Source organism: Vanellus vanellus (assembly GCF_965231255.1).
Source record: "Vanellus vanellus genome assembly, chromosome: 1".
Taxonomy (NCBI): domain Eukaryota; kingdom Metazoa; phylum Chordata; class Aves; order Charadriiformes; family Charadriidae; genus Vanellus; species Vanellus vanellus.
The window spans coordinates 72,885,883-72,904,929 of NC_138905.1; the positions used below are offsets into that span (position 1 = coordinate 72,885,883).

The 19,047-nt window shown below is 41.7% G+C and overlaps 1 protein-coding gene across 1 annotated transcript in view; it reads left to right on the forward strand.

Annotated features, from left to right (window-relative positions):
* Positions 1-4,786: 4,786 nt before the first annotated feature.
* Positions 4,787-19,047, forward strand: part of AEBP2 (AE binding protein 2) — a gene marked incomplete at its 5' end in the record, with an annotated part of 50,449 nt that continues 36,188 nt past the window's right edge. Inside the window, one exon of the mRNA XM_082487410.1 lies at positions 4,787-5,442. Within this exon, the coding sequence (XP_082343536.1) occupies positions 4,787-5,442 (656 nt within the window). The remainder of the gene's footprint in view (positions 5,443-19,047) is intronic.

A 19,047-nucleotide genomic window follows, 5' to 3' on the forward strand; every position in this document is an offset into this window, starting at 1 on the left:
GGCAGTGTGTCACTTTGAGAGCTGTAACAAAGCATGGGCAGGGAAGAGGGGGAAGAAGGACCCGAGCAGTATCTAGAATTCATATTGCTGGGAAGTGTTCTGCAGAACCAGTGTACAGCCCCAGCAAGGGCTCACCGCCCAAAGGTGAGAAGATGGACCCCAAATAGGGAAAAAAGGGAGAGAAGAGGGTCCCCAGCCCAACATGCGTTCCCAGCAGCCTTCCTTTGGTTGACCCAAGATAGGCAAGGCTTCAAGTTTCCTACAGTCACAGTTTCTAAGCAAACAGTATAGGGAAAGATTAAAGGCAGCTTTAAAAAGCAAACAGCGTAGAAGCCGAGTTTAAAGGGAGAATTAACTGGGTGCTGCAGGAGAGGGTGGGGTCAAAATTGCAGAATGAGGCAGTTTCAGTCCGGTCTGAAGGGAAGGGTGAGAACCGAGTGCTGGATGCTTACTTGAAGCAATGGGAGATTGCAGCCTCTTCCTCCAGACCTTGAATTTGGATGGGGAAGGGTGGGGCAGAAAGAAGGGAAGGGTGCAGTTTCCAGAGGTTGCTGAGCAGGCAGAATATTGTGAGCAAGGTGAGTCATCAGGTTCAGGCAGCAGGAATTTCCTGCAGTGCTTAAGACATGCATGCGGAGACAGGGGCAGGAGAAGGGAGTTCAGTGACCGAATGTTTTCTTTCACAGAATTTCCCCTGGTACCCTAACAAGCGCAAGGTGAGATGTCACTTTTCCTGTATCTTAGGCCTATGTCATTTTTTTTTTCTCTCTTCATAGGCCTTTCTTACTGGTTTGAAGTGTTTTGCTTACATATTATATGTCATAGTATTATGATGATGAATCTTCTGATGATCTCCCCTAACTGTCCTTCAAAAAAAACCCACAAAAGAGCAAAATCGTTGTGACTCAAGAAAAGAAGATACTACTTCTTTGGAGTGCGCTCATGATTGATTCTACTCTCAATGTGAATGCCCTGCACTCTGGTGTTCCTCAGGTAAGAGAATAAAATCTTAATTTATTCTCCCCGCTCTGCTGTGTCTGCAATGTTTGTTCTTGCAGCAGTGGAGAATGGTTCTGCTTGGACTCTTTGCCTGTGAACAAGCTTCTCCTAGTTTATCTACTGATGTTTTTTTTAATTATTATTATTTTGTACTTTGTTGAGAATATCTTCCAAGTACCACAGATTAGTGTGCCTTAACATAAACATCTCAGCTTTAAAGCATTGTCCCTGTTGTAACCTGATTTTACCAAGCTAGACTGAGCATATCAGAAGCCCTTTGTGCGAACACCGAGTAACATCCACCCTCAAAGCCGAAGTGGATGTGTAAATTCTTTTTTCCAAAGGATTTCCTAACAGCGTGCCTCCTGTTTTGAGCTTTTCTCAGACCATTTAAACGTGAGTGATTTAGATGCCTTTGCAAGTTCTAGACTCACCTGTTCTCAGATGGAACTCCTCTTTCAAGAGGTTTGAAAAGTCAAAAACATTGGAGAAAGGGAAGATTTACCTTTGGTGAGCTGGCTATTTTTGTATGGAGAAAGCTCGGTAATGAGAAACTCAAGCAATCATTGCTGCTTGCACTTGATTAGGAATTCATTATAGCGCTCGAGGACCAAGACTGGACACAGAATTCTGTGGTTTTGAAAAACAGCAGGACACGAAGATATTATCACAGAGTGTTTCTTTGATTTCTGCCTGCTGCAGTAGTGACCCCTTTGGTACTGATCTCTTGCTTAGCTGCTAAGTGATATCCATTAGGCAGGTTCACACCGTCATTCCTATTCATTTGTGTCCTGAGATTTCGTTCCCTGACCCTCTTTGAATACACAAATTACCTAATGAGCTGGCATCTCTACTGTGCTACTTAGGAAAGTGGGAAGTGGGAGGTCCGAATCACCCTGCTTTCTTTCGGTACACACACACAAGGACCCTTGCGTGCACACACGACCTCAAGAAACCCAGAGAACTGGGGGAAAAAAAAAAAAAAGATTACAGTAACGATCTTATGAACACACAGTGGAGTGGCTTGAGACAATTTTCATTAGGGTAGATGTAGTTCTTTGAGATAACTTTCCTCCCTTTTTTCTCATATTCTTAGGTGGTGAAAGCTGTCTTTTACCTAAATGCTCTATATATTTTTGGTTCCTCATGACTTGATACCTCTCTGATTGTATCCCTCGCTACAGCAGAGAACTCCAGGAGGGAATCAATGGGTAGAAGAGATGTAGGAATTACTTGAGCTACTGTCGTCTTCTGACTGAACCAAAGGGTGTCGTTTGTTTTTGAAACCTCACGCTTCGTGTTTGATAAGATTAGTGACAGCTACACCCACCCGGGGCTGCCACACCTTCCTAAGTGAAGTATAGAGCACGTTGTTACCGCGAGGGAGGAGGAAAGGCAGAAGAGGATGTAGAAGCTCGGGGTTTGGTGACTATTTTGGCGGAGTTAGTAGAGCAGAGATATAGAGATTACACAGACGAAACAGCATTACAGGTGTCCTTGTCTTTTTTTTTTTTTTTTTTTTTAAGCATTCTTACCATTTCCACTTTCTAGCTGAGGCTGGTTTCTAGAAATCTGTGAAGCTTTCATCTCTTTTTTTTTTTTGCTGTTGTTGGTTTCCAAAGTTCGCATATGCTCCTCTGCAGGTTAAAGATGTCATTGGTTTGTTTTCAAAGATTAATACAATGTCACGTCCTTTTGCTCCAATACTGTGTTGCTGTTCCAGCACTGTGGCACTCTATTTTGATGCTGCTACACCACGGGTTGCTGGTGTTGCTGCTAACAACTGCATTTGTTGATGGGCTGGGAGCCATCTCCAGCTATGCTAATGCAGGTCCTAGGAGCACTCTTTCCAGATTTTAATCCTATGCGGTTAACTGCTCCTGGAATTGAGGATCTCTGTGGACATGCCAGATACGCCTGCTGCAACTTGAACTGGTGGTGTTCTTCCTATTGTGCAGGAGGCGCAATGTTTTTCTGACCTGAGTTGTGGTTCTGTGTTTTGTAGTTTGCTTTTAAACTAAACTACCACCACTTCACGATTTTTTTTTTTTTTTTAGTTTACATGTGGGCAAGCTCTGTAAGAGTTGGGTAAAGACTGACAGATGTATATATGACACTTAAAATTCATGTGGAATAGCATTTTATGATTTCAATTACCTCCTTCATCTCTCCAATAATTTGTCAAACTACCTGATTTCATCTCTGTGTTCAGATTCTACCCACCTTCCTGTTCTACTGCAAATCCCCATCCTACAAACTTTTGCTAATCACTTCCACATGACAATTTATCAAACGGTTTCCTGATGTCCATGTAGACAAGACTCTTGTCAAAAAGCCTGTCACATTAGTCTGGCATGATCTACCTTTAGTAAACTTTATCCCATTTTACATTAATATTAAAATGACTTCAATTTTCAAAATTTGTTCTGAAGTCTTCTACGTGACTGACAGTCATTCTGTTCAGCTATCTTTCTCCTTTCCCCTTCTACACATACACAGCTCGGTTTTTTTTTTTCAGATGGCACAATTCCCAACTCAACGAATTTACTAACCCCATGCCTCCAGAAAAGCATTTAGGTTCATGAGGAAAAAAATTAACCAATTTCCCAGGTTTTAGTACATTAAACTCTTCGGGTTTACTTTCATTTAAATGCAGTAATCTATATTTTGCGTTCCCCTTTAGTCATACTGCTTTTGCCCGGTAGACAACACACCTCTTTACTGCAAATGGAGGTTTAAAGGCCACGTCTAGGTTGTTCTCTTTGCTCTCTCTCCTCACTGCATAGCGCGACTGCTCTTTCATTCCTTTTTGTCAGTAGCGCTGAAAACCTTTTTCTGTCTCCTTTGTGCCTCAGCTGAGCTTGTCTTTTGACAACTCTCACCGGTAACGTCACATCGTGACCTGCACCCTGTAGCTCTCTTTGCCGAGGAGCCTCGTTTCTCCCTTTCTCATAACCTCTATATTCCGTTTCCCTTCGATTTTAGTTACTACGAGTCCAGTGAACGCCGGAGTCCGCACGCACCCACACCCCCCTCCCCCACATACACACTCCGTTATCCTGTCACGGAAACAAATGTCACGAAGTTTTCCTCAGTCGTGACTCCTGCTCTCTTTGCCCCCCCCCCCCCCCCCCCCCCCCCCCGGCAGCCCCGCAGGCTGAAGGCTACCACCCAGCTTCTGACTGAGCCAGCCCGCCAGCAGGCTGCCGAGGCTGAGAGGTGTGGGACGCTGGCGCCCTCGGGGTTCCTCCGGTGGCGGGGAAAGGGGGCGGGAGTGCCTCGTTCCCCGTTCGTCCCGCGGAGATTCCCCTCCGCCCCGCGAGCGTTGAGCCACTCTTCCCCCAGACGCCGGTGAGTAACGATGACGCGATTCAAGCGAGGCGTTAGGAGCCAGCCAGCATCGCCGCTGCCCAACCGCCGGGCCGCCGCCCCGCCCCGCCCCGCCCCGCCCGACCGTTAACGCCCCTCCCGCGCACCGCCTCCCTCGGCACTCCCCGCGCACCGGGAGGAGGGGGGGCGCGCGCGCCGCTCCGCCCTTCCAACGGATTTTGTCCCCGGGCGCGTTCCGTAGCGCGTGCGGCGGCGGCCCGAGCCCCGGCCCCTCCTCTCTGCGGCTCGCGCCGCCGCGCGATTGTGCGCGGGTGAGAAGGGCAGGGAGAGGGAGAGGGAGCGCGAGCGCGGCCGCGCGCACGGGCCACGCGCACGCCCCCGCCGTTGCCGCCGCCGCTGCGCGCGCCCGGCCCCGCTCGGCTCAGCTCAGCTCCGCTCGCAGCGACTCGCAGGCGCCATGGCGGCCGCTCGCAGCGACATGGCGGAGCCGGAGGGGCTGCTTCCCGGTGAGGCGGCCGCTGCCGCGGCGGCCGAGGAGGAGGGGGCCGGGGCTGGATCCTCGTCGTCGCCTTCGTCCTCGGCGGCGGCGGCGGAGACGGAGTCGCTGCTGCTGCTGAACGGCGAGGCGGAGAGCATGTCGGAGCCGAGCCCGGAGAGCGCCAGCCAGGCCGGGGACGGGGAGGACGAGGACGACGAAGAGGAGGAGGAGGAGGAGGAAGAAGAGGAGGAGGAAGAGGAGGAGGAGGAGGAGGAGGGCGGCGAGGAGGAGGAGAGCAGCCTGGTGGGGAGCAGCAGCACGAGCAGCGGCTGCTGCAGCGACGAGACCCGCTCGCTGAGCCCCGGCGGCAGCAGCGAGGCCGACGCCAAGGAGGAGCCCAAGGGCCCCCGGGGCAGCCAGGAGGACGGGCTGGGCCGCGGCGGCGGCGGCGGAGGCGGCGGCGGGGGGAGCAGCTCCAGCAGCGTGTCCAGCGGTGGCGACGAGGGCTACGGCACCGGCGGCGGCGGCAGCAGCAGCGGCAGCAGCAGCTGCAGCGCCACGTCGGGGGGCCGGCGGGGCAGCCTGGAGATGTCCTCGGACGGGGAGCCTCTCAGCCGCATGGACTCGGAGGACAGGTCAGTGCGCGTCCCGTCCCCGCCGCCGGCAGCCGCCTCCCCGGGGAGTGGAGTGGAGGGGGTTTTCCCTCGGGTCCCGGGGCCGGCGGGCGCCATGTCCGGCCGCCTCCCCGCTTCGCAGCGCTGGGGGGCTCGCCAGCCCGCCCGCCCCGCCACAGCGGCGAAGGGGCCCCTCTTCCCCGGGCGCCCCTCGGCCCCATCCGGGCCGCGGGGACTGTCAGGGCGGCGGCGGGGGGCAGCCACAGGTTTCTCCGGCCAACTTGCGCCGGGCGGGGCGGGGGGAGGCCTGTGGCGGGGCCCTCCGCCCCCGCCGCGGCTTCTGCTCCTCCGGGTTCCCTCCTAAAGCCCGCCCGCTGCTTTGGGGAGGAGGGGGCGCACCCTCTCCCGGCCTGGCATCGGGCGGCAGGCTGCGGGGGGACTGCTGGAGCCGCAGCCATCACCGTTAGGCGTTTTACGGAGAGCCCCGGATCGGCCCCCACTGCGGTCTGAGCAGGGGGTGCTCGCTGCCCGTTCAGCTGGCCGGACTCGGTTGCCGCTTCCCTGCTGATTTTTTTCAGATGGCGCTTTTAGGGTTCTTTGGGGTTGTATCTTGCGCTAACGCACAGGCCGGGTGCACCAAAGCTCCAGGATGGGGAAATCGTCTATGGATGTGTTTTTACCTGCACCACGGTCTCTGCTGTAGAGGCAGAAGGCTGAGTGGTAACCTCTTAAAGCACAAGGCGGGGGGAGGGGGGGGGAGTCTAGTTTACTAAAATAAAAAGGACACCAGCCTTTCTGTATTAGGTGTGCACAAGTAATAAGTATGTACAGTATTAAGCGAGGGTCAGTAATTTGAGGTCCAAAGTCATCTTTGGATGGGTTCTGTAACACTAATGTAAAGATTGTTTCTTATTTTTTTTTGTATGTTAAAGGTATGCATCTCATTTTACCAAGACTTTTGCTTGGTTCTTGTGGAAAGGCACAACGAAATTCTCACACATAGCTGAATTCTACCTGTCAGGTCTGGTTTAGTCTACTAAGTCAAGCGTTTCAAAGAACATGGCTTATGTAGTAGCTTTCTTGGATGTTGTGTGCAACAGTTTAATTAACAAACTGATAACAGGATGAAAAATGGATGTAAGAGCAGTCTTAAAATGATGTAGGCCCCTGTACTAATTAGTCCTTTCAGATAGTTTAAGAAAGGTGCTATTTTTTTATTTCAGTTCAGGATTTAAAAGTAGCAAACTTCCCTGTTAGAGTTATAGTTAAGTAACGTTACAATTTTGTTTGTACTTACTAAAGATAGTGTCATTGTTAAATGTGAAGAATTACAGGGTTTCAGCCAGAAATGTACTTTAAATATATATTAGATCAAATCTGTGTAGTTATACAAATAACCATATTTCAGAAGTGGGGCATCACTAGATCTAACCTCAAGCTTTAAAAACAAACAAACAAAACCTTCCTGAGTCAGTTCCCCAAAACAGTGTAATTGGCCTAAAAGTGCTAAGATGAGAGAAAAAAATTAAATTCTTTGGTTTCCATCTGACTTTGAGACTTACAGAAGTCCCATTTTCTTTCTTCCAAACTTGTGCAAGATGGAAAGGGGGGGTGGGTGTTATGTGTTTTTTTTTGGTTTTTTTTTTTTTTTTTTTCAAAAGCTGAGATTTTATGTGAAATTGTGTAAGTATGGGAGTAGAGTTATGGAAAAACAACATGTACATAATGGTGTTTTAAGGTAATAGTTTCTTGTTTTTCATTGAATTAAAGTCTGAATCTAATTCTGATCTTATCTGAGTCTGTCTTAACTTGTGGGTTGAGGAAATAACTTGCAGGGGTTTTCTGAAAGTAGTGTCATGTCTTGCTTTTGCACTCCAGAGCTAGTGTACTACTTTTTCTGTCATTGTTCTTATGGTTCTCTTGCTACAGTCACACAGTTCAATCTGTGTGTGTACTTATTGTTGCTCCTTTACAGTGCCATTGGTACAGACTCAGTTGCAGGAGTGGGACTCTTTGTGTTTAGTTGCTTAAATAAGGGCTGCGCCTTGGTTTCAATTTTTGCAAAGTTTTATCTTGAACTGCCAGGCTGAAAACTTGGGGCGCTGAAAGGGAATTTTGTGCTGTAATTTCAAAGCCTGCTCATTGGGTCAGGTAGGAAAAGAGCAATGCTACCAAGAGGGCTATTTTTTATTCTTGGTGATCGAAAATTTCATTTTGTGTGCACTCCTTGCTGCAGCATGGTAGAATGCTTTATTGTTTTTGCTGCGTGTAATCCAGCAAGTCACTTGCTTTGACCTAGTGATCCAAATGATTGCTGCTGCTTGGAAGCCAGCTGCAACGTAATCTTGTGCCTTTTAGATGATCAGATACACAAGCAGGGTGTTGCAGAAGGTAGAGGATGTGCTGAAGAGCTAAAGTGTATGTGAGGTGGGATGGTGAAATACCGGGGAAGAGCTGGCAACAGTTTAGACTTATAGGTGGAAGTACAGGTTTATGATCATATATTTAATTCCTTAAAGACTTAATCATTCATTGATTTGGTCACCTCTGCATTAAAATGTAAGTTCTGTAACTATTGGAGAATGATAATCTATTAAGTGATGTTTTATGTGAAACGGTGTATTGTACAGTACTTCATGACCTTTTCTGACTATCTGTGTCTCTGAAGTCCTAAGGAACTTTGTGTCTCATCTCACATTGTGTTGTAGAGTAAGATTACCTGGGGGAGGGAAGAGAGAGAAATTGAACTAACATGTTTGAATTTACAGTCCCTGGGTTAAGCAAGAGGAAGCTGGTAGAGGGTTATGCCTGGTAAAGATTCTCCTGCTGTAGGCAGGTTTGGTAACATTCAGATCATGCCCCTAGGCTTGGGATTTTTTTTCTTGTTTCCTCTGTAGAATATTTGAATAAATAAGAGGGTGTGGTGAGAGGATCAAATTCCTGTTTCCCTTTGTATGTTCTTTATCATTCTCCACAATTATCAATGTGTCCTCTCTTTGATTTTTGGTTTAGTGATATCAAATATAAAACAAACTACAAATAAATCATGTGAAGAGGAAAATCTTGCATATAATCAAAATATAACTACCGTTCAGCAACTTAATATTGCTACCATTTTGAAAGTATTTGCTAATAGAATAATTTGGGGTATTATTGTAGGAAATTTGTAAGTATTTATAACAACACAAGCAACAAATGTAATGTTGAATATCAGTGCCCTGAAACTTAGGGTGAATTTTAACCAGCTATTTCCACGCACAAAGACGGACTTTGTACTTTGCTAAAACATACTTGTCTTCCCCTAAAAAAAACCCCAGAAACCAAAAAGCAAACCCCAAACTGTACCTAGTATAACCAGGTGGCATTTTCAGCTCAGTGGTATTAGTAAAGAGAGCTGAGTGCAGTAATGGGAGGACTGGTAGGTATCTCGTTGATCTGTAGTTGTTCCAGGCTTTTCCTGGGAATTGTGCTACTGTGCTAAAGTTTGTCTATGACTTTTGAGCAAACTCTGATCAGCTTGCTCAATAATAATAGGTGGCATTCAAGCTATCCTCCAGATTTACAGTTAGAACAAAGACTGTTATCAGTATGTGAATGCTGGTAACTTTCTTGTGCCTTTCCCTAACTTCAGACACGTGTTGAAAGGATGGATGCGTTTCTCCACAGTTCTCTGGAGCAGCTAGTCTTACTACAATGCTGAGAAACATTTGGTATGACTTCAAAAGAAAAAATAATGCTTCAGTTAACTGTAAACATAGTAACGAGTTTAGCATTGGGCCTCAGGTACTGAAGCTAGACCTAAGCAGATGCATGGATTTGCGTATAAATCAGCTGATCTGGAGGCAGTAAAGATGTGTCTGCAGCTCAGTGGCGTGTTATTGCTGAACTACAATATTTACTTGAAAACACTGTTATACTACTGAAATAATTTAAATATTGTTTACTTTAAGTATATTTAAATCTGAAACAGTTTCATGATCAGATTTTTTTATTTAAAAAATAGTGGTATATCTTGCAATTGTAATAAGATGTTTAGCAGAAATAGTAGTAGTAAAGCTTTATGAAGGGCTTTTTTGTTCACCCTTGTGAATTTGACTTGCATCTTTGTACTCTCACCTAGAAGCTACTCCCGTTTTTCCATTCATACATTGTCTGTACCCTTCTTTAGCAGTTTATCCTTTGCTCCCTCCTCTTACTGACTAGGCAAGAAGCACTGAAAAAATGTATTTCAGCTGGAGGTATCCACTGTTTTGCTGACTGGTACATAAGTGTTGATTGACTGGATGGTAGGCCAAATGTAACAGGTTGTTGTTGGACCTACATAGTAATCATTACCTCAGGCACAATGCTCATTAATGTCCATCTTTTTCATGTACCTTGTAAGGCTTTTCTTTTTTTTTCCTTCCTTTTTTTGAGCTTTTTTTTGTTTACTGTTATTCAACAACAGAATTGGTTATTGGGAGAGACTGACTCAAGGAGTACTCAATAATAGTCAAGGAAACTTCTAGCTATCTTAGCCATGTAGACTTGTAGAATACTTCTGGAAATGTTATTATTCTGTTCCTGTGTAATAGGCAAGCAGTTTTCAAAACGGACATTTCAGAAAATTTTTTCAGTAATAAACTTTTTTGTGCTTCAGATTGTCAGGCTAGTTCCTTTTGTTGCGTTAAATGAGGCAATATGAAACTAACAGGTTGAAAGACAAGAGATTTAGGCATGAAAATCCAGGATCTAGGCTTAGGTTTTTTTAATCTCATTTAAAAAGAAGGCCGCCTTAACCTTTAATGTGTATGCTGATTTTTAATATATTAGTTATTTAAACATTTAAATATAGTCTTTATTTTGTCTAGTTTTTAAACTCTTAAAAGTGAAGAATTTTCAAGACTGACTAGTCAGTGATGGGAATTATATGAGTGATGTTTATGAAGGCAGAATAGTAAATTTGAAATATAATCAGGAAGGCATATGGTACTAATAGGTATGCTTCATGTATCCATGTGACCAGATTAAAAAGTGCTTCGGGCCTCTCCTTGCTGCATAGTCTCACTTGTTCCTATTCAGGAAGTGAAGAATCATTCATTAGCACTTACGGCAAGGTGGTTAAGTCGTTAAATTTTTTTTTTGAGTGTGTATAATATCAACGTGTCAGAGTGGGCTATATAGAAGATTACCTGAGATTCCAAAATTCTGCTGAAAATTATATTTGCAGTGCTTCTGACTGCATTTATTGTTGCTGTTATTTGCTTTCAAATGGCAAAATAAAAGCCCTGTTTCTGTAATGGTTATGTTCAGGCCTTTCTGGCACTGAAGAAAATAGCTTTTGATGGGAAGACAGAACAGCCCAGATATTTTGTACGGTGAGTATCTTTAGTAATAAAGCTGTTGGTTGGTATAATTGAGTGGTTAACATGAGGTCTTTTTGTGAACGAGATGAAAGAGCTTGGTATAGTGAGCTGTTATTGTAGTAAGATGTAAATATAATTCACATAATTTGACAAAAATATTTTCCTGTTCAGTGTAAGAGATAAATGGCATTGCTTTTATGTTGGATTTTTATATCCACACAGGTGTATGTGCTTTTTGTTTAAGTTTGTGACATTATTAAGTCTGGTAACTTCTGAATATGAGGTTTGATAGGTGGGTTGTTTCGGGGAATTTCCTAGGCAGCAGTGGAAAGAACTGTGTTGTTTTTTTTCCTTTTCCACTTTTCAGTTAAGCTGAACTGGGTGCAGCCTGAACATCCATTTGGCAAAGATGTGACATCATGCATTTCTAGAGTTGGTCATAGATCAAACTAACTTTTTTGGATGATGCAGTAGAAATGTTTTACCATAACCACTCTTACTCAAATCTGCTCAGCTTTCCAGTAGCTTTAATATATTTAAATCTTTGTTGAAAAACACTGTCCAATTAGAGAATAATGGTGGGGTAATGAGCAGTATGCAGAGCTAGCATGGAAGACATCAGTATGGAAGTACACCTAGAATCCATAGTGTTGGGGTAGTTGTAGAGCAGTCTGTTACTGGGTTGGAAAGTGAGGACATAGTGTAGAAGGGAGCAGATTGAACATTTGAGATGGGAATGGGGGTCTCTGGCAAGGGGGAGATGAGATACACACAGAAAACTTGTGGTATGATAGGGAATGAGATATGCCTGAGGAAGAAGCAAGAGCTTAACCCAAAGGAAGTGAAAAATTGGTCCTTGCTGTAAAAGAGCCGAGTGATTGCAGGGAATCCTTGAAACAGGTGGGAATGTAATTTCCAGTTGACTTGTGTGGGAGAAGGGAGCAGAAGAGAGTAAGAAACTCCTTTGTGTGAACAGTGAGTTTTATCCACTCTCCCAGTTGCTCTTAAAAAAAATACGCATGACTTGGAGGAAAACAAAAGTGGTAGTTCTGGGAGATTCTTTGAGGTAGAGGTTTCTTTGTTATCTATCTATGTAACTGGTTCCTTTTTATAACTTTATATGCATTCTGTCTGGAGTTGTTCATGTTTAGAATATGATTGTGTTCAAATAAATGTGTTCTAGAAAATGAAATATATTGTGTTATTCTTGCTGTTTATCATTGGTTTTGTGATGTGCTAAGATAATGTTTATAATTCTCAGATTGTGATCTTGCAAACTAAAAAACAACAAATGAGGAAAAAAATTAAAGTCTCTCACTCAAGATACTGGTGCACTTTTTTCCCTTCATGATGGTAAAATGCAAAAAAACCCCAACCAAACAAAAAAACCACCCTGGGTTTTTTTTTTCCCATATCTATTTTTTTTCTCAATGGTAGAATTTAAGATCTTAAATATCTTTAGCAAAACTTCATTGCTAATGTTTAATAGATACTTTCTTTAACAGGCTTACTTAAGTTATATACAAAAATATTTGATAGTGATAGAAAAGCAAAAGATCAGTTATGATCTTGAAAGTCCTGTTGTGATCATGATGCACTGTAGAAGAGTGCTGTAATTCAGATAGCTTGTGTAGTGTCAGAGGGAGTAAAATGAACCTAAGTTGTTTGAGTTGAGAGACTTGTAAAAGACAAGATTATTTGAAGATACAGTGGTAATGTCACTTGTTAAATATACTTTACCTGAATAAGAATATAGCATAAAGAATCTCCACTTATTGTTAATCTTAATGTTGTTCTATGCAGTATCTTGTACAAATTACTAGTTCCCCTGTAAAACTGCAGTAAACTCCTTATTTTGATCATTATAGTTTATTGGGTTGTTAGATTTCAAATATAAAAACTTAAAAGTGCAAAGAAAATATTTTTCATTATATACACAGTAAACAGAGATGTAAACTTTTTTTTTTATATTATTTGAAATAAATCTACTTTTGGCATGTCTTTAAGTAGACTTCCTTAGGTTAACTTGCATGCCAAGTTGTAGATTAGACAATTTGTACAAGTAGTAGTTAATTCAGTGTCCAGCAGAACAGGAATCAGACCTTAATTTATGACCTTTCTGTTATGAATTGAGTCAATTGCTGGTTTCTCTGCTTTTGATGCCTGGTTAATACTTGCAGTAGCAACTATTCACTGAGGTGTGAATAGTCAAAGCTGGTACTTCATAGAATGCTATCCTATGTATGTATTCTCTAAGTTGAACCTAACATGATGGTAACTGAAACTGGAGGGCTCAGAGGTCTCTTCTGAGTTTTGCATCTTTCTTTGGTCATTTTGTCTTCTGCTCGTTTTCTGAGTTTTGTGTTCTGGGTGTAAGTGAGGAAAAGCGTCTGGTAGGGGTGAGGGAAAGTGTCCTGAAGATGTGAGAATGGGAGGGTTGTAGTTACAATAGGTGAAATCTACTTGACACCGTGCCTGAAGGCTGTTAACTTCCAGTGCTGATAAGATTACTTCATATTGATTACAGTTCTCCGAAAGGAAAGCACAATTTAAAAAAAAAAAAAAAAAAAGTAGTTCTGGCAGTTCTTTAATGACTGAATGTGTTTCTTCTGTGTTTCTTTTAAGCTATGATAGTAAAGATACTGTTTTATCAGTAAAGATTGAAAATTACGAACTACGTGTTTCTGTTCCCTAACTTTCCAGGGAGATTATCAAGTTGAAGATAATGTGGTTCCCAGAAATGAAAGTCAGTTTTATTTGTATCTTTAAGGCAGAATGACTTGCAGTTTCTTGATTTGTGTAATCCTTTTGCATATGTATTCTTTGTGCTGTCATACCGCAAGGCATGCACGTTTAACCTGCTCTGCTCTTTCACTGCTCTTCTGATAGTTTGGCATTCCAAGTTTCTTTATTGTGTTACCTGTTTCTCTGTATGCTGCAAATCCCCTAATAACCTGGGTTTGAGTCATGTAAATATTATTAGCCCAAATATTCTAGGTCTAACAATCTAAATAATCAAAGTAAGTGATCCGGGAGAGTGGAAACAGCTCTAGAGAGGTGGTGATTCATAACACACTTTCTCAGTCTTGTTTTGTTTCCTGTGCATGTTTGTTATTTTAAGTTCCTTCAGTTTCTCTGTCTTGAAGAGCATTTCTGTCTACCCTTGGTTTTGTATTATCTATCTGAAGTGTTTGCAGTGTTGCTCCCTTTTCTAGGTATTTATATCTGACCTAATCATAACTTTAAAATAAGCTGCTGCTTCAAAAAGAATTTCAAAACAAGTTTTTTTTTAATGTTATCACTTGTCACGCTGTATAAAATTCTCTCCCTTGACTGTTTTATTTTCCACTACATTGTTTTCTTAATCATATAATTATATAGATATTCAATAGTTTTGCAAACTTTTTTTAAAAGATTGATTTATGAATACTTGTTGAGTCTTGTTCATTTTGAGAAGTTTTTGTTGGAATAACAAGCTGTGTAAAGCATAGGGTGGTTTTTTTTTTTTTTTTTAAGGTCAAACCTAAGTGATTCAAAAGCACAAGTGCTTCCAAGTGAGTGGGTGCGCTCTTACATCATGCAGTCCTGGAAATAGTGATCTTTTTTCTTTATCTAGAGCTTGCCTTATTGTTGCTCTTACTTATTTAAAGGTATCAAGGACCTGAAGGTGCTTCTAGAAAATGTTAGACCACCAAACATTGCTATTTTCCTTTTCTATCCCTGTTAACTTTTTAGTATTTTATCCCTCACTTGCTAGGTTAAATCTCCCTCGTTTTCATGAAGTAACTTTGCTGACATATGCACTTTTTGCCTATCCTATTTTTCCTCCCTTGCCTGTGAAGAGCCATGGAGCCGGTCGTGTTGTCTGATATTAGGGACTGTGGATAGGAGCTGCAAGAGCAGATGTGAACAGAAGGTACTGCTCTTAAAACACAGTGGTGGACTTTCACTTCATGTAGTTCTGGCTTATTGTTTAGATCCAGGTATTCTAATTTCTTGTTGCCATGTGAATTATCTTTCTCTTTGGCAGCCATTTAGTGTTCTGCAATCTGGTTTTGTTCTGTTTTTGTTTTGATGGTGGTTTATCTGCATACACTATTTTTTTTTTTTTTTTTTCTTTCTGGTTGTAGATTTTCCTGGATTGAGAAACTGATCATTATCAGTCATGAAATTTTTTTTGGATACTTCCTATTTAAATTAAAGACAAATGGGTTTCTTAGGAAAATCATCAAAAAAACCCCTTAGAAATTTGGTTAACTGAAGTTACTTTCTGTATACTTTGAAGATTCTCTCTGGATTACTTGCTGGTTAGGTGAAAAGAAGCTGTAGGAGCTCTAAAGTATTACAGCATTTCCATGCCACAATCAAACTACATCCATTAAAATAAGGCAAACTGTTTTGCCTGTGGAATATAAATGGTTGATTTGGGGAATTAAATTGAAAAATCATGGGAATTTAGTAGTAGGAGTATATCTGTTACCAATGTGGATGCATTGTAAAATACCGAATTCACCAAAGATGGGGAGAGGAACAAAAAATATCAGGCAAGTGTTTAAACTTTTCTACTCTGTTGCTGGCCCATAGTGGTTGCTTGTGTTTTGTGAGCTCTTCGTTTTTCTTCAGATCTGTTTTAATCTCACTTTTAAATTGGTACAATCATTTGGAGAGCATAAAACAAAGATTAATTTAAATCTCTTTGGACACCTGTGTGTAGTTGTCTTGAGCACTGCATTTTATTGCATACTGGTGTCCTGATGCAGATGTTCTGATTGTAACTTCATAAAGAGGTTGGCATTAAATTTTGCTTAATATTCATTGAAGGTCAGCAAAAGTTAAATCTTAATACAAAAACATATGAATTTAGTCTTCCTCTGCTTTCATTTAGGAACCAATGTAGCAATTTCTGTTATTAATCAGTTGTAGCAAGCTTAGTTGCACCATTGAAATTGTTAGCTCTTAGAAATGACGATTGTCCTACTTCACCCAGCAATATGAAGGCTGTTAAAAACTGGAAAGTAAAAAAACCTAAAAGTTAATCATGTGATGCTTCTTGAAGAACCTACAGGGGCTCCCATGCTTGAAAATGATGGAAACTTTATAAAAAAGATAAAATTCCTAGGATAGCTAGAGGAGCTTCTTATCAAAGATGGAAGTGCAGAGTTAGTAATTTGCTCGTTTTCAGGCTTTGTGGGGATTTATCTTCACTTGACCATTGATTGCATTAGGAAGTAGTGAGTGTAAATCACTTTGAATTTGGTGGCCTCAAAAAACTGTAAAACTGTTACGTGGCCTGTTTTTGTGGAACTAGTCCTTTAGGCAGAGCTGTGCACCAGAGTTTTCCACCTCTTGTCTTTGAAAGGAATAGAGAATAAGAGTAATGGGGAAACTTGTGAAGTTTTTGTTTTCACTCCTGATTTCTCCAAGTTAAATGAAAACGATGAGGTGCTGGGGTATGTCACCAGGCATGTAATTTATTTTATTTTTTTATTTTCCCTTCAATTTTTGTTCTCTTGACTTGGCATTTGTAATTGAATGGTTGTGATTGATGCTGTTTGTTTTCTTTTGGGATTGGTCCCTAGTTGTGATTTGGTCTTTCAAGTTGTAAAAGCTTTTCTGTTGCGTTCTATGTTTTAACCCTTGAAGTTGCTGTAAGAAATGACTGTCATTCACAGTGTTTCCATTATTCTGAGTTTGTTTTATCTGAGTGCTATAGTTCAGCTTTATTTCTTAGGCGTCCCTCATGGATTGGAACAATGAAGCTGACGTTCCATGCAGAAATGACAGGTTATTTTATTGAATAGTAAAAGCTGAAGAAACTAAGTGTCTTTTTTTTTTTAATCTTTAAAATATTCATCTACTTCCAGTGAGGTTCGTAGTATTTGGATTCTTGAATGTTAATTATGCTTTTCATCTAGTTGGAGGCAATCTTCTGTGGATTTGACGTTTTATTACTGGATTATCACTGTGTACTTTGGAAGAAACTGTTTCTGAAGATTCCTCACTTGCATTAGTGTAGTGTGCAGCTTTATGGCTACCCAGTAGTGTTGGTTTTAGCGACCCTGCAGTGTGTGTTCACTAAAATCTCTGCTCATTTTTAATTTGATGTGTTACAAGACGAGGTTATTTATTATGGGGTCTGTCACAGTCGTTTCCCTTGGTGTTAGCTGAAATCAGCTGGGTCCTTTGCTTACGTACTGAACATCTGGGGATGGGCAGCTAAGCATTCTCGGTAGAGGTACTGTAACTCTGAAATGAGCTCCTGTTGATCAGACTGAAGCAGTGCTTGTTGACCCTCAAGGGCATGGTATAAGGCCCATCTGTTAGGTCTGAATTTTGCCTGAGGGAAGGTTACTTCAGTTAAGGTCTAGAGGGAGTATGTTTAGCAGACATTAAAAGTATAATAGCAAATTGATTGGGCTTTTGTGTGTGTGGTTGGTGCCTGCCTCTACTATTACTTCAAGTGGACAGTTGCTAATGTGGACTCATGGAAAGTAAAAATGAAATTATGCTGTCTTTTGGTTTTGTTGATATTCCTTCTAGACTCCTAATGTCTGTTCTGAAAAAAAAAAAAAAAAGGAAAGGAAAAATTTGGGGCGTTCCATTCATTAAATTCAATGGAAGGGATTACTTTCAGTAGTGAGGAAATTGATCTCCTTGGAGAGCCAAGCGTGTGTCAGGAGCTATGTGTGATACACCATTTTCTTTAATGCGTTAAATCACAGGCTCGTTATATTTTCATTCACATTTAACTGTACGCAACAATTAGTGCCAAAATGCACATGTGGTAAGCTATGTGGTTTGAAATTTATTAATTTTAATTTGGGAATAATTTGGAGGGGTTTTTTCCTTATAGAAAATATTCATATTTACATGACTACAACAATGACTTAATTTTGTTCCGATCCTTAAAGGAAAAGAATAATCCAGGACTTAAAATGCTTGAACTTTTTTTTTTTCCTCTGCAAAGTGGAAACGACTTGCAACTTCTTATAAGTTTTTAGCTATGTTTTTTTGTTTCAGTTTCAGGATTGTGTTTACGTACAGTTTGGACTAGATTTAACCAGCTAGACATATTTGGTTCCTGTGCTCATATAGACTGTGCAGGTACTAACCTTTTAATATGAGAGTGATGCTAAAAAAATCTTAATCATCTTGATTACGAAGGTGAGTTATTTCTAGCTACAGGTAAAGTAAGTACAGGTAAAAATAAGACCTGAAACAATGCCTTTGAGGTAATGATTCTTCTACTTAAGCTTCCATTAATGTTGTTGCTTAATGAACTCACTTCAAATGTCAGTATAATTTCAAAGCTGTCAGTCTCTTGATAGAGGGGAAAAATTGTAGGAGGGGAAAAAGGTCTGACTCTTATGAGAAAATTCTTTGTTTTCAGTTCTACCTTCCAGGGTTTGGAAGGCACTGTTTGCCAGTGTATGCAGACTTGGTAAAATGAGGTGTGGGCTTCAAAAGGTATTTTAGGAAGGCATCAAGTTCTTGCCTCTAGAGCTGTGATTTTTATTTCAAGTTGATTCTGGTGCTCGGATTAGGATGAAAGTAGGGATAACATAAGATCGAAGACTATGTTGTGCTTGCTGTAACAGTTTTAAATTTTAGTAATTAGTTGGTCTTTTGAATGGTGCTTCTTAAAAACAGCTATTGTGTATGCAGGCTCTCTCCAGCAGTGACTGTTTTTGATGCTCTATTGTTTGGGATGACCCCTGAGTTGAACTCTCTGAAACTCAAATGTCTAATGTTCTTCATCAGGCTATGGTCTATAGATCCATTACAATGGAGCTGGAGCCTGTTACAGCTTGGGAGCAAACCCAGACCTGTCTGTCACTGGCAATAGGGGAATGCCACAAGCGCTTAAGTTCTACTCGTGTCATTCTGCTTTGATAGTGGCAGTCAGGATTTAAACAGATCTCCTGGCTGGGGAAAAAGGGCTTAGAAAAAGGCAGAAAGACTTGCTTTAACTTATTTAGCTAAAAATTTGTTTCAGTGTTTGTTTTGTTTACCAGTAGTTTGCCAGAATGTCTGTGTTTTCCTCACTTTGTGTTGTTTTCTCCTCTTCACGTTATTACTTTCCCACTTACAGGCTTTGAGGATTTCAGATGAGAAAACAGAAGGATGTAATTTCTATTACTACCTTCCCTTTGTTAAGGAACTTTTCCCTCTCTTGGATCATTCCAAGCAGAGAGAAATTCAGATTGGATTGAAACGCCCCATTCATAGTTTAAAAGATACCAGTATTTTAGTAGTCCAGCCCTTCTTGGGCTGAGTTGAT